Source organism: Rhinatrema bivittatum, chromosome 5, assembly GCF_901001135.1.
Source record: "Rhinatrema bivittatum chromosome 5, aRhiBiv1.1, whole genome shotgun sequence".
Taxonomy (NCBI): domain Eukaryota; kingdom Metazoa; phylum Chordata; class Amphibia; order Gymnophiona; family Rhinatrematidae; genus Rhinatrema; species Rhinatrema bivittatum.
The window spans coordinates 106,545,251-106,560,298 of record NC_042619.1 but is presented as its reverse complement, the minus strand read 5'-3'; the positions used below and the strand labels follow the sequence as shown (position 1 = coordinate 106,560,298).

General features: G+C 41.9%; 1 protein-coding gene across 9 annotated transcripts in view; it reads right to left on the bottom strand.

The window, feature by feature from the left end:
* Nucleotides 1–15,048, bottom strand: part of NBEA (neurobeachin) — a 2,460,099-nt gene that overhangs the window by 406,902 nt on the left and 2,038,149 nt on the right. For all 9 annotated transcript variants that reach the window (XM_029602688.1, XM_029602690.1, XM_029602689.1 and 6 more), the window contains 2 exons: nucleotides 6,708–6,825; nucleotides 5,748–5,850 (listed from right to left, as the gene is read on the bottom strand). In XM_029602688.1, the coding sequence (XP_029458548.1) occupies nucleotides 5,748–5,850; nucleotides 6,708–6,825 (221 nt within the window). The remainder of the gene's footprint in view (nucleotides 1–5,747; nucleotides 5,851–6,707; nucleotides 6,826–15,048) is intronic.

Genomic DNA, 15,048 nt, shown 5'->3' with positions numbered 1-15,048 from the left:
GGAATCAACAGCCGTTGATGAGATTATCTGAGAAAAATTTCCAATGAAAAAAAAAAAAAGAGGATATTATTTCAGTCACCGTCCAGTGATGATTGAAAAAACGAGACCCGATGTGGGAGAGAATTGAAAATTTGAAAATTTTTTAGTCAATGTTGTGAGGGAATCTCATGGGCTCTGGTAACCGCGATGCTTATGGCAGCGCGGAAAAACGAAGACTGGAGCGAGACCCCTGTGGCAGAGAATATCATGGCACACTGGGCATGCTCAGTAGCCTCAGGCTGCCAGTCAAAAAGTTTCTAGAAACTTTGACAGAAGTTTTCCCGCGATAGGGCTCCGTCAGTGACGTCACCCATATGTGAGGACTAGCATCCTGCTTGTCCTGGGATAAAGTTATTTTTCATTCAATGCTCAATTAAACTCTGGAATTTGTTGCCAGTGGTTAGTGCAGTTAGTGTAGCTGGGTTTAAAATAGGTTTGGATAAGTTCTTGAAGAAGTCCATTACCTGCTATTAATCAAGTTGACTTAGAAAATAGCCACTGCTATTACTAACATCAGTAGCAAGTCCCCTGCGCGCGTAAATCCAGCCGGATTTACGCGCACAGGGGACTTGCATGCCGGCGCGCCTATGTTGCATAGGCCGACGGCACGTGCAAAGCCCCGGGACGTGCGTAAGTCCAGGGGCTTTGCTTGGGGGGGGGGGGGGGGCATGTCGGGGGCGTGTCGAGGGCCGCACGACATTTGGGGGCGTTCTGGGGGCGGGGCCGTGGGCATGGTTCCAGCCTGGGAGCATTCCGGGGGCATGGCCGAGGGCAGGCGTAACTTTATTAACAAAGGTGGGGGGGGGATTTAGTTAAGGCTGGGGGGTGGGTTAGGTAGGGGAAGGTGGGGGAGGCCAGAAAAAAGTTCCCTCCAAGGCTGCTCCGATTTCGGAGCGGCCTCGGAGGGAACGGAGGCAGGCTGCTCGGCTCGGCACGTGCAGGTTGCACAATTGTGCACCCCCCTGCGTGCGCCGACCCTGGATTTTATAACATGTGTGTGGCAGCGCGCGCATGATATAAAATCGAGCATAGATTTGTTCGCACCGCGTTGTGCGAACAAATCTATGCCCGCACATAACTTTAAAAATCTACCCCTTAGTTTTTGGGTACTTGCGAGGTACAGGTAGCTTGGATTGGCAACTGTTGGAAACAGGATGCTGGGCTTGATGGACCCTTGGTCTGACAGAGTATGATATTTTCATTTGTTCTTATGTTCTTTTAAAAGCGTGCAGAGGAGGAGAAGGAGATCCCATGGAGTTTAGTAGTAGTCTATTGTTGGAAGCAATAAGCCCCGAACCATGGAAGCCAGGGATGAATTCCCACTCAGGGTTTACTAAAGGCAAATTACCTCTCCTTTTCAAAACAATAAATGCCGCAAATAACCTTTGGGGGTGCACACTTGTTACTGCACGCCAACCAGATCTCATTGAACAGATATCAGTTCTCCGCAGTGCTCAGAAAAGTAGTAACAAGAAAGTCGCCGCAGGTCAGGAAATTTACCACACACTCCTAAGGATTGGAGCAACCACAAACGCCACACAAGTGGATATTCAGATCGACACCAATACGGCAGATATGAAGATGGAGATCAGCAGCAGTCAATATCTATGCTAGGATAGACCAGACGGGCACATCTAGTCATAACTCCTAACAGTATTTTGCAGATTCGCGCTGGGCCCAACTGACGGCTTAGGGTATCGGATTCTCTTTTGTACATTAGGCTGTCAGGAAAGAACACGAGCGCCCCTAGGGAAGCACTTCGGATTGCCCCTTTCTTTGATGCTTGAGGGATTTGATGGCAACTCCAGATGCCATCACAACGTATTTGAAGGGCAATGACCTTGAAAATCGAGAATGACCTGACCGAAGTAGATGCTTGTTTCCCGCATTCAAGAATATAGAGGAGGGGACTCAAGAAGTTCAACCATCTGATTGGTGTATGGACCACAAGCTAGGTAGTCGCCACATAGGGCACGAATAGGAGGGATCTCCAACGTAAAGGTTTGGAGATGTCAGACAGATTCCATCTTTTGGATATCAGCTATGATATATTCAACAACAGCCAGCAGGAGGCTCTGGAGGGTTGGTTTTTGGGGATGGAACTCGGCCGCAGCTAGATGGTTGGGGGGGGGGGGGGGGGGCGCATGAGGCAAGGGTGCACCCTACCTCATGCCTATGGTGGTTACCCAGGCTGGTAGGGGCATTTCGGACGTGGTGCAGGCAGGCATCACAGTCCAGGTCAGCAGTGGACTGGTGCCTTGGGTGGCGCAGGGTGCGGCATTCAGCATGCTGCAGGGGACAAGGCGGGGGGCCCAGGTTTGATGCTGCCTTGCTTGGTGACTATGGCGGGCAGCTGAGGTGGTGCTATAACCTGGTTTTTGGCAACTGACATACTGGCTTGGATACCAGTTTGTCCAGGGGTATATATATAGATAGATAGATAGATAGATAGATAGATAGATAATAAAACTCTGGCCTTTTTTATCCAACATCCGTGATTGTTCTTATTCCTTGCTTAAAGAATGAATCCATGAATGACTATGGGTTACTCAGAGATAATGGGGTGGTGGGAGATTGGGAGGGACGAAGACGGGACACCAACACAGTTGCAGCTGGTAGAGTTACAGTTTTCACTAGGTACAGATCACACTGGGACTACTATTCTCAGAGACAACAGCAAATTTCTAACTCAGCAATAAGAATTTCCCTTAAGTAAATCTTCTTTTAAACATGAAAACTTCATAGGAGAGGATTAACTCCTATTGATATTGATCATGCTTTTCATTTCCGTTATTGTATCCTGTAAAACTACTTATTCATCTTATGTACATATTTTCACTCTTTAATGTATACAATTGTAAGAGCATCTATATGTTTTATAAATTCTAAGTAAATATTTCAAATAATATCTCTTAAATGTTTTCTCTGAATTGTAGGATAAAACATGAGTTTTTGTGACTACACACGTCTCTTCTTCAGATTGGAAGAAAGGTCTTTAAAAGCCATGCACTATACCATCTCATTTATTGGTTCTTTAAATGGTATCACAAAGGTATTAATAATCTAATTTTCTCCAGGACCAAAACAGCTCTGTATTTAAATCTCCGAGTGAAGGCACTGAAGAAAAGAGATTTCATGAATACAGGCAAAGTATGTATTGTGCATTAAGTTCATCAATCAGAAATCAAACAACAAATTATTGTGGAAGATTCAGGGTTATTGGTTATACCAATGAAGTTTCAGTAAGTGTAGAGCCATACAAGATTTATTGTACTACTCATTCATGAAATGTTAAAAACTTAACAGCAGGAAGAGCTCTTTGGGAATTTTCAAGAAACATTTACTTGCTAGCCATGAAACCAGGTAGAAAAACAAAGAGAAGAAAAATGCAAAAGCAAAGACCCAAATAGCAAATTTGTTAGTGATTGGAATGAATCAGTATTCAACATGACAAGCTAAAAACAATGTTATTGCAAAGATATAAGCAAACCCAGTATGCCTCATTTGACATTTTCAGTATATAACAAAGGTGAACATTTATTCATTAACAGCGCGATTTTAAAAGGGCCACGCGCGTAAAAAAAACGAGGGTTACTCATGGCTTAGATTCTCTGCCACTTCAGATTAAATTTTAATGACTGTCATTCTGACTTGGAGCCATTTATCCTTTTCCATTATCTCTTTTCATTGTTCCCTAACACAGATGAATTTCTGGGTGTGCCTAACTTTCTGCCAAGAGACTGAGAGTTGATAAGTTTGATCTGTTTTCAGAGATTTGGAATGATTTATTAGCAATATACAAATGTGCAACAAAACTGGACCACAATTCTTTTTATTTTTATTTATTCATTCATTTATGGTACAGTAGATGGACAGCTGTTCCTGATGAAATCCAGGTGCCAAATTTTGCAGTTCAAGGCTCCTATGCCACATAGGTACAGCCAGTGATGAAAATTCTAATAAGAGTTGATTTGTACACTGCAGTCTCTGCTAGCTACATTGTACAAATCAACTCCTTTTCATCGCTTATAAGGACTAAAATTCTTTATGTCAATTTTACAATGAATACCCCTGAATGTTTCTGCATCACCGTTCCTGAAACCCCAACCCACCACCCGTAAACTCACCCCGAATCAAAATGCCCCCTTACAATGGTACATACATTGAGTGTCCGTCTAAGCCCTATAAAGAGGTGCTCTCTCTCTCTCTCTCAGAGTATTTAAAAACCTATGCGTATACTTTATAAAACAACGCGTATCTTTGGGCTCACACGCGGCCCTTTTAAAATCTACCTGATTATGTTTAACTTTGTATAAGAAACTGTGTCAGCTTCTAGTCCTCTAGAGATTCATTGAAACATACAATTTAACCAGGGGTGCCTAAACCTTTGAACACAACCGTACTTTTGTTTATATCTATATCTACACACATACACACACACATACAGTACAGTTATTTATGGCATAAGTCATAAATGCAAGAGAGGCAACATTAAACAATATCTTCTTCTGATTAATAACACAGCTTAATATTATGACAGCTTAATATTAATGGGTTTGTTAGTTTATTTATTTATTTACACATTTTATATACCATTGTTCCATGTATAGATCACAACGGTTTACAAAGTGACATTCATAGTAATAAATTCAGCAAAAAATCTGAAACAAAAGGATTAGTTACAGTGTTGGCAGTCAGCTGTTGGTATTAATTTCCATTTCTTGGACCTATGGAATTAGTCTAGTACAAAAGGCATGGAGTATGTGTAATTTTCGATAAGAATGGTAGTTTTCACATCTAAGTCTTTGGGTTGTTTGAGAGTCTTGCGTTCTCTCAGTTGATTTATTCTTTGTGATACAATTATCTTGTGTCCTTCATGTCTTTGTAGCTCCATATATTCTGTGTTCGTAAGTTAAATTATAGGCGTTTATGAACAACCAAGGTTTAAGTTCATTTTTAAATTTCTTTCTGTCTGGTAGGTTACATAATGTCTCAGGTAGAGAATTCCAGAGCTTTGGACCCGCTATAGAGAATACTCTATCTCTTGTGTCAGGTGTGTGCTCCGTATTGTGGGACTATTTAGTAGGAGCCATGTATATGAGCAACAATAACCATTGCATGTATTAAACAATTTTCAACACGTGATCTGGGTTCAATGTTATATTGAAGATCAAGAATCAAGTGCCATCAGCATATGATCATTATGTTAGATTTATTTGATGTACATTTTGTGATTTATTATACTCATAAAATATCCTAGAATCAAAATATGTTTTTGCTTTTAAAAAATAAATTATTTTTATTATTTTTAAAAAGTTGTCAAATTTGTAGATAGTATAAAACACATTGTGATGACATCAAGCACTGTTTTAATTGCAGTCCTGTGTTCATTATGTAAAAATGCTGCTGGATACCTCACAATGGGCCTCATTTACTAAGCATTTTTCCCATAGACACAGAATGAGAGAAAAGCCTTAGTAAATCGGACCTAATGCTTGGTATTTATCAACCATTTTAGGAATATTTATATAATATTGCCACTGAAATTTGATGATGAATTCAAAGTGGCTGACTGTGATTTTAAGTATGTAATGCATATCTGCAGTGTTATTGTTCATAAAGTATACACATTTATTTCATGCACAGTATTTATGTTAGTAACTGGAATAAAGAAAACTAAAAAGGCATAATAAAGCTAATGAGATTACCTGGCTTGAGGCAAACCATAGCTAGTGCCCACTCCAACTCGAGGTAAGCTGTACACAACTTTTTTAACTGTTGCTTGGTCAGGAAAACTGAACATTACAGAGGCTATAGTAAGAAAAGATATATCTTACATTAATATATAATTATTTGTATTTAATGAGTTTATTTTTCAAATCATGTCTCAGTATGTATTTGTTCAAGAAATCTAGTTGTAAAAACTGCCTGTTTCAAAAAGTATTCAGTAAGCATTCACTGGTTTAAGAAAGGGTGCTAGGGAAAATTGCTATGCTCAGAGTTGTTGCTATGCTGTTACCTCTTACTATCTGAACCCATAGAATTATTACACATCTTAACTTTCTGAATAATAAAGATTCCCATGTCAGACTGAATAAGGAAGGTAGGCTTTAGAAGCCAGAGGTCATAATATTGGGCGGAGCAAGAAACACAAAATGAGAAATGCATTTTGGAGCACAAATAAAAACCTAGCAAGAAGTCAACTAAACATAATGAGGTTGATATTCAAAAGACATTTAGACGGATAACTGCAAAGTTATCCATCTAAATGGCAAAACCAGCATATTGAGATACTTATCTGGCTAAATTCTATCCGGATAACTAGTTATCCGGATAGAATTTAGCTGCATAAGTCAGGGATATTCCAGGGGTGGGCAGGAGACATCTCGGGGAGGAGTGAAATGGAGTTAGCCTGTTAACCTTTATGGCTAACTCTGGTTGCACCGCTGACTCGTCCTAAAGATAGCTGGATAAAAAAATCTGACTTGCTGTAAGGCAGCTGTAATTATATTCAGCTGTGTGACCACGTCACTGAATATACCCTCTAGTTAGCTGGATATGTTTATCTGGCTAACTAGCAAAGCAATTCAGTGGCTGAATATTGCCCTCAATGTCTTCATTCAGAATGATAAAGAAACATTCAGACCTAAATAAATAATGAAACTTACTTCTGTTGGCCATAAAAACTTCCAAAGCTGTGCTCTGAAGAAGATAACGTCTTGAAAATACTGCTCGAATCTCACTGAACATCCATTTTCCATGAAGGCCTTCTGTGTAAGCAAGAACCTAAAAAACACAATAGAAAAACATTTTTTTAAATAATCTGACTTCATATTATTTTATTTAACAGTTTCTTAGCATGGTCTTAAAAGTCAACTGTATCCTAGGGTAAACCTAAGAGAAAGTGAAAAAGAAGCAGTCTTATATAAATGAATAGCATTAAGAGCATATTTACTTTAACATATATGCTTAAAAAGAGAAAGTGGGTTGGGGGGAGGAGGCAGAAAGTGGAAATCTTAAATATTTTGCTCAGTATACATAAAAAAAAGGGAAATGTTATATACCGCAGGGCAGGCTATAAAGGCAACAATAATAATTCAAACTTCATTTGGAGAGCAGGATGTATTTAAATTACAAATAAGAGTAGATAAGGCAATGAGACCTAATGGATACACCTCAGAATGCTGAAAGAACTCAAGGATGTGCTGACCCTAATATTTATAGCTCTGTTCAATTTTCCTTTGGAGACAGAAGGATTCTGAGGGAAGACAGCAGATGTAGTTCTATGTCTCATATATTGGAACAAGGAGGAATTAGGTAAGTAATGACCTGTCAGTCTAATTTCAGTAGTGGACAAACCTATGGAAAACACTACTAATAAAAAGGATAGTGTAGTATATTATTGTAGCAGGGGAATTGTGCTGCCAAGGAAGAGAGGATTGTGCAACAGAAGATCCACCTGCACCTACAACAGAGGGGAAGAATGAGAGTATAGGTTTCTTGAATAGCAGTGAGAAAAAAAAAAGGTCCTTTGCCACCCAAATCCACAAGCCCCCTTCCACACCTTATTCCTGGGAGCAGGGTGCAACAGGTCAAATTGCCACATAATATAAGCGCTTGATACTTTTACTATTAACTTGTAAATAGAAAAATAAATGCAGTTGGGAAAGGGCAGAAATATTGGCAAGCAAATAACAGAAAAAAACAATAGTAACGTTAAGAAATTCTAGGCTGTTAATTTCACTTAAATTAAGCAATGCAACATAAACAGTGATAATAAATAATTGGTAATATTAGGTATTAATCTGGCAATGTATACTTAAAGGTGAATGACATAACTTGAGTGGTAGAGGCTTGGAAACAGCCAGAGGGAAAAGGAGGCAGACTCCTGTTTCTTAAGTGCAGTTTACTTACAGTCGGGCCGATACAGTAAAAGTTGTGGGAGAGCGGGCGAGCACCCACTTTCCCGGCGTGCACATAGGCCACTCTCCTGTGTGTGCGATTCAGGGGGGAAGAATATACTAATGAGGGCCCGCAGTAAAAAGAGGCACTAGGGACACTAGTGTGTCCCTAGTGCCTCTTTTTTGACAGGAGCGGCGGCTGTCAGCGAGTTTGACAGCCGACGCTCAATTTTGCCGGCGCCAGTTCTCAAAACCCGCTGACAGCCACAGGTTCGGAAAACGGACGCCAGCATAATTGAGCGTCTGTCTTCTGACCCGCAGGCCGATTTTAATTTTTTAAAATTAATTAATTAATTGATTTTTATTTTTGGGGACTCCAACTTAATATCACTATTAAATCTAAGGGTGTACAGAAAAGCAGTTTTTTCTGCTTTTCTGTACACTTCCCCGGCGCCGGCAGAAATTAACACCAGCCTTTCGCGCGGGAATAATAGGGCCATCAACATGCATTTCATGTTGCGGGTGCTATTAGTTTCAGGAGGGTTGGCTGCGCGTTTTCGACACGCTACTACCCCTTACTGTATAAGGGGTAAAGCTAGCGTGTCCAAACGCGGGCTAACAGTATGCTCCACCGGATCGCACTGTATTGTATCGGCCCGAGTGAAAACAAAGCACAGTGCATAGCAAAACAAACAACTTAAGCAATTTTCAGTTATCTTAACTTCAGGAAACTGACAATCTTTAACCATAGCAGGTCTTAAACTTCATGTACCTCTCAAAACTTAAACATAGCAGGTTTTAGTGTAGGGTGGCTCCCTGTCTGTTCCCTGGGGCCTGCTTAACCCTTCTAAGCCCTGAGGTCTTATACTCTGGTGAAGGGTTCTTCCCTTCACCCAGGATTTCCTGGGGTTCTGAACCTTAAGGAGGATCAGGTAAGACTGCTGTGCACAGTTCCTTAATGTGGTCTGAAGGAGTTTTCTGTAATATCCTTCACATACATTCCCCTCAGCTCAGCGTTGCCAGGATGAGCATCTGTCTGTAAAAGTGACACTTTTTAGCATACAATCAGATAGAGTGCCTACCTTCTAGCAGCAACACTCACAAGTTTAGTCAGGACAGAAACATATATAGGAGCAGCCTTCTCCTAGTGACACTGCAGGATTACTTGCATTAGTTAGGTCAGAAATGAATTTAGAAACTGCCTTCTCTTAGAGATGTGGAGCCTCCTGATCTCAGTTGGGCTCTGCCTCTTGCCCAGCTGGGTCCCGCCCAGAGAGCTCTTCCTACCCAGCAGTGTCATGCCCACAGAGCTCTCCCCCTCCATGGGAATTAAGGTACACCAAGAATCTAGCTTGGTTCTACACAGGTTAAGGAGGGATAGTAGGGCCACTCCTTCACACGAATAAGTCTTTAAAAGGACTACATAGGCAGATAAGTAATATAATCTGATAAGTCTTCAAATGCTAGCTATCTGTCTATCTTACTTATTTGCCTATTTAGCGCTTTTCTTATACTTATCTGGTTATCTTACTTAGCCAGCTGAAAGTGGAATTATTGGTGTCAATGTCGGAAGTACGTGAGGACTTAGAGGCCTTGGGATCACGCGATGATGAATTAGACATCCGCGTGGAGAGCCAGGAGGAGTCCCTTAAGAGAGTGTCGACATTACAAAAAACTATGCAGGGTTAGCAGGTTTTGCTAGCAGAAAAAATAGAAGATTTGGAAAACTGCCCTCGGCGGTATAACTTACAAATTTGCGATGTTCCAGAATCGCAGGAATACACTGATTGTTTCGTTGTTGCAACATTGATTTGCCAGACCTTACTCTCCACCACATCCACTATGTCAGATTCAGAATCGGCACCTAAGTTGGCTATAAAAATAGAGTGGGCCCATAGAGCGCTGGACCCTAAAATAGCTAACAGGGCCAGTGATATTGTATTCTGCCTTCATAGCTTAACTCTCAAGGAACAAATGTATGCGATTGCAAGACAACAGAGTAAGTGGCTTTGGAAAGGCTATTTATTTATTTATTTAGCATTTTTCTATACCGACTTTCCAATAACAGAATTATTGATCAATTCGGTTTACATTCTAAACAATAACAATGACAAGTAAATGTCTTACAATGAACAGGTCGAATTAACTTGGATTACGATATATGGGGTTAATAACATAATTAAAAGGTTAATAACATAATTAAAAGTATAAACTTTCTATTTTTAATGACCTGGCCCCTACTATTCTCTGTAAAAAATTTGAATTGAAGATGGTTACCAGTGTGCTGCAGACAGAGAACATCCGCTATAGATGGACTTTTTCATTTGGTTTGCTCTTTGTGGTGAAAGGCATTTCCTACAAGATTAAATCGCTCACCGATGCTGAGAGAGCCTTTAAGAAAGCGGATCTCCTGGTCTCCTTTTCTGCTCTGAAAGTTGCCAATAATAAGGTCAAAATGGACAATTTTCCATGCTGGCATTGGGCTGGCAATGGCTGTTGCCGGTTGCAGCATCATTCTGCAGATCCCTGCTCCACCATGTCTGATCAAGGCTGATTTCTTTGACTCTTTTTGATCCTGTATAATGCGCAGTTGTAACTATGTGCCTACCTCTTTTTATATCTTGCTCACCATATTAAAGTTTATTTCCCATAGAGATTCTTGGCTGTCGGGAGTTTGATTTTTGGTGGGTTTATTTAAGTGTTTGTTGCGATGCGGTGAGCAGGCTCTTACCTGTTTCCTCGGCCGGCCCAACCTGACCCCCGACATGATCCAGATGTCTTCGCCTTGATGTCTTCATGTCCCGATGCCTCCACATTCTGATGTTGTCTTTCCCTGATGCTTCATCTTGAGGTTCTGCCTCCAGAGGTTCCTGAGGTTCCGTCATCCCGTCCCTCGTGGTCCGCGACCAGACCGGCTGTGCTGGTAGAGGCCCAGTGATCCGCAACCACCCCCACTGGGGTGTATAGGGTGCTGGTGGGATTCCTCCATCTCACTTGCCGAAGATCCTCATCGTCCATCTGTCTGATCTCTTCTCCTCGGCAATTCAAGCTCCTGAGAACCCCGGTTCTTATTGTCCCTGCACTGGGTTTCGCCTCAGTGTTTCTACACCAGGTTTCGTCTCGGTGTCCCTGGCTTTGAGTTTCACCTCCAAGCTTCATTCTTCTCTTGTCCTGCCTGGGTCTTCGGAGTACTTGTGCCTGCTTCTACCTTCATCCATCTGTCCTGACATCCTTCATCTTGGATTTCCAGTCCTTCTCCTCAGTACTCATTGCCATCTTGAACTCTAATGTATTTGAGTCGATGTCAGCTTGTTGCTTCGCCTCCATCGTGGTCTGCGACCATCCTGGCTGGGGTATGTAGGGCACTGGTGGGATTCCTCTATCTCATGGACCGAAGATCCTCGTCGTCCATCTGTCTGATCTCCATCTCCTCGGCAGTTCAAGCTCCTGAGAACCCCAGTTCTTATTGACCCTGCACTGGGTTTCGCCTCAGTGTTTCTGCATCGGGTCTTGCCTCGGTGTCCCTGGCTCCGAGTTTCACCTCTGAGCTTCATCCTTCTTCTCTTATCCTGTCTAGGTCTTCGGAGTACTTGTGCTGCTTCTACCTTCATCCGTCTGTCCTGATGTCCTTCATCTTGGATTTCCAGTCCTTCTCTTCAGTACTCATTGCCATCTTGAACGCTAATGTAATTGAGTCGATGTCAGCTTGCTGCTCGCCTCCATCGTGGTCCACGATCATTCCGGCAGGGGTGTGTAGGGCGCGTGGTGTCGTAGCACTCCTTCCAAGTCTTCCTCATCGCCTGAGTCTTCATCTACCTCAACGCCTGAGTCTTCGTCTACCTCAATGCCTGAGTCTTGTCCTGTGCCAGATGTCTCCATCCACCCTTGACCTCTGTCCAGCCTCCTGTCCTTACCATTACCCAGCGGCAGTCCAAAAGGGCTTGGAACGGTCGGAGGACTGTTGAGAGACCATCATTGCGTAGATGGTCTCACCTGGCCATGCAAGTTCGGTAAGAGGTACGTGGTTCTCCAGTTCTCAGTCTTGGACCATCTCACCATAGGGGCACACATCTTGTCCCGCGCTGGGGAGCGCCCCCTAGCGCTCCCTTCCATCCGCAGTGCAACAGTGTTTTGGGTTCATGATGGTTTACATTTGCTTCTATATCTGAAAATACAGGGGCTGGGGGTATGTTTTGGGTGACTTATCCACTGAGATTTGTGGTATCCATAGATTGGGTTTGGTGGACAAGGACTGGTACTTGGGATATTGGGTTACGGGTATACCTGCATTAGCTTATTTTAAAAATGGCTGGGGGGGTGGGTTTCTTGTGTTTTATGCTTAATATATTAATGACAATAATATACTAAACTCACTTTACATTTGAGTTTAGTATATTATTGTCATTGCACAAGTGTCTTGGAAGTACATTTTGGAGGTGCATAGATTTTTGGTTTGTCATTAATATATTAATGAAACACGCTGAATTGCTTTGTGCTTAATTTTTTGATTTGCTTCTTTTCAGGGCAATGACTACTCAAAATTTTTCCCTTAATGTTAAGGGACTTAATTCAAATAGGAAACAGAGTCTCCTTTCTTGGGAATTGTCTCACTATAAAGTTTAAATTGCTTTATTACAGGAGACTCAGGTACGGAAACATCATGAATATGTTCTCTCCTTTAAGGATTTTCCCCATAAATATCTGGCTGGCAGTGCCAAAGGGACGAAGTATGCGAATGTGGGTATCCTGATTTCCAGTAATCTCACCTATTAACTTCTTTTACATGTTCCTGACCCTCAAGGAAGATATTTACTGGGCAAGTTATGAATTGGAGGGGAGGTTTTTTTCTATACTTTCTATTTACGCTCCTAATTCTGACCAGTACTCTTTTATTTGTATGCTGGAGAGAATACAGGCCCATGTGGAGGGTGTGATTATTATGGGAGGGGATTTTAATTTGATTCACAACCCCAAATTGGACACTTCTCATGTCGTCCATAGTTATGGACTTGGAGCGACAAGGGAGCTGAATTCAGTAATAGCTCAATGGGGTATTGTGGATATTTGGAGACAACGCCACCCTACCTCCAGAGAGTATAACTACTATTCTTCCCCGCATGGGACATATTCACATATTGATTACTTCTTAATAGACAAATTATTGCAAAACAGGATCAAGAAAGCAGGGATCAGACATATTACTGGTCCGACCATGCCCCTCTCTGGTTCACTATGGAACTGGAGGATCTTGAGCCTGGTCAGAGATTCTGGCGATTAAATGATAGCCTGCTTAAGGTTGAGGATTTCTTAAAACTTTGGCCTCTAAGCTCCAGGAGTATTTTCACCTGAACTCCTTCCCCGCTATGTCATCAGAGGTCCTCTGGGAATGATCTGAAGCGGTTGTAAGGGGTTTGCTGATCTCTCAAGTATCCTTTCGCAAGAGAGAGAGTGAGAAGAAATGGCTGGATCTTGTGGGAAATATAAGCTTTGCCAGCAGGCCAATTTGGGGTTTAAACACTAACTTCCCTGACCTTTGCCTGAATAAAAGCATCACTTGTGCTTAAGTCTCTGCCTAGGAAAGGATACCTGACTGCCCTGAATTCCTGGGGGAGGGGCTGGGTGTTCCCTAGTCAGAGGCAGGACAAAGTCAGGAGGTATAGATTTCAGCAGCCAATGATATGATCCGTGCACACCCCCTGAGCCAAGCCAATAGTGTAGAGACTCGTCTGTTGCTATGGGGAAAGTAGCCAATCATGTAATGACACATCATCTGCCTTTGTATGAATGTACAATAAAAGAGAGCGCTGAATTGTGCTCAAGTCCTTTTTACCTGCCTGCCATGAAAGCTGCCTGAAGTGTCTTCTTTGCCTCCATATTCAACAGATCTCCTGGGAAAAATAGCTGCTCTGTCAAGAGTACACATTATGTCTCTGTCCCAATCTGCATTTCAACAACTTTCTGCAGTTCAGCATGAGCTGGCCTCTTTAGATAATGACAGCATAGCACAGTCTTATTATGAAGGGGGTAACAAGGCTGGTTGGTTTTTGGCTAGGAAGCTGAAGTCATTGGTTGCCCAGAACTCTATTGCCAAAATTATTGTGGTTAATTGGTGACTTCTTCCTCAGCGATTAGGGAATGTTTCTCAGCTTTTTATGCCTCTCTCTATAGCACGGACAAGGCAATTTTTGATCAAGATATTACCGGGTATTTGAATGCTGTGTCTCTTCCTAGCCTCTCTGAAGATCAGATGCAGTATTTAGATTCTCTGATCAGTTCATTAGAAGTTATTCAGGTTATCAAATTGCTTAAATCTGGGAAGACCTCAGGCCTTGATGGGTTCACTAGCAGTTATTACAAACACTTCTCCTCCATCTTGGCGACCCCTTTGGCCGACTTATTTAATGAAGTCCGAGAGGGTGCTTTTTTTTATGTCCACTCTAACATAGCAGGGATCTGTTATCGTTAAGCCAGGTCGTGATCCAACCTTATATTGGTCTTACCAGCCTATATCACTCATTAACTAAGACCTTAATGTTCTGGCTAGAATTTTGGCTGAACGCCTGAATAGGGTTGTTCCCAATTTGGTGCATGTGGATCAAGTTGGTTTCATCCTTCTGTGTATGGCAGTGGACAACATTCGCAAGATCTCTGATATTCTCTGGAGGGTTAAAAAGGAAAACATTCCTTTTGTACTGCTTTTGATCGATGCTAAAAAAGCGTTTGATATGGTGCATTGGCTATTTCTTTTTCAAATGCTAAAATATGGGTTTTGGCCCTTATCTTTTTAATTGGATTAGGAAACTCTATTACTCCCTGAGAGCTTGTGTTAAGGTTAATGGGGGCTATTGCTCATGTTTTCATGTGGGGAGGGGAATAAAGCATGAGTATCCTCTATCGCCACTGTTTTTTGTTCTATTTTTGGAACCTTTGACCTCTAGGATTCATTCATTTACATAGATTAATGGTGTCCAGGTGGGAGATTTATATCTTAAGGTGTCACTTTTTGCTGATAACATCTTGTTTATCCTAACTGATCCTTTTTTGTCCTTAGGGGGCATTACTGCTGAACTTGAATATTTTAGTTCAGTTTTCGGATTTAAGGTTAACT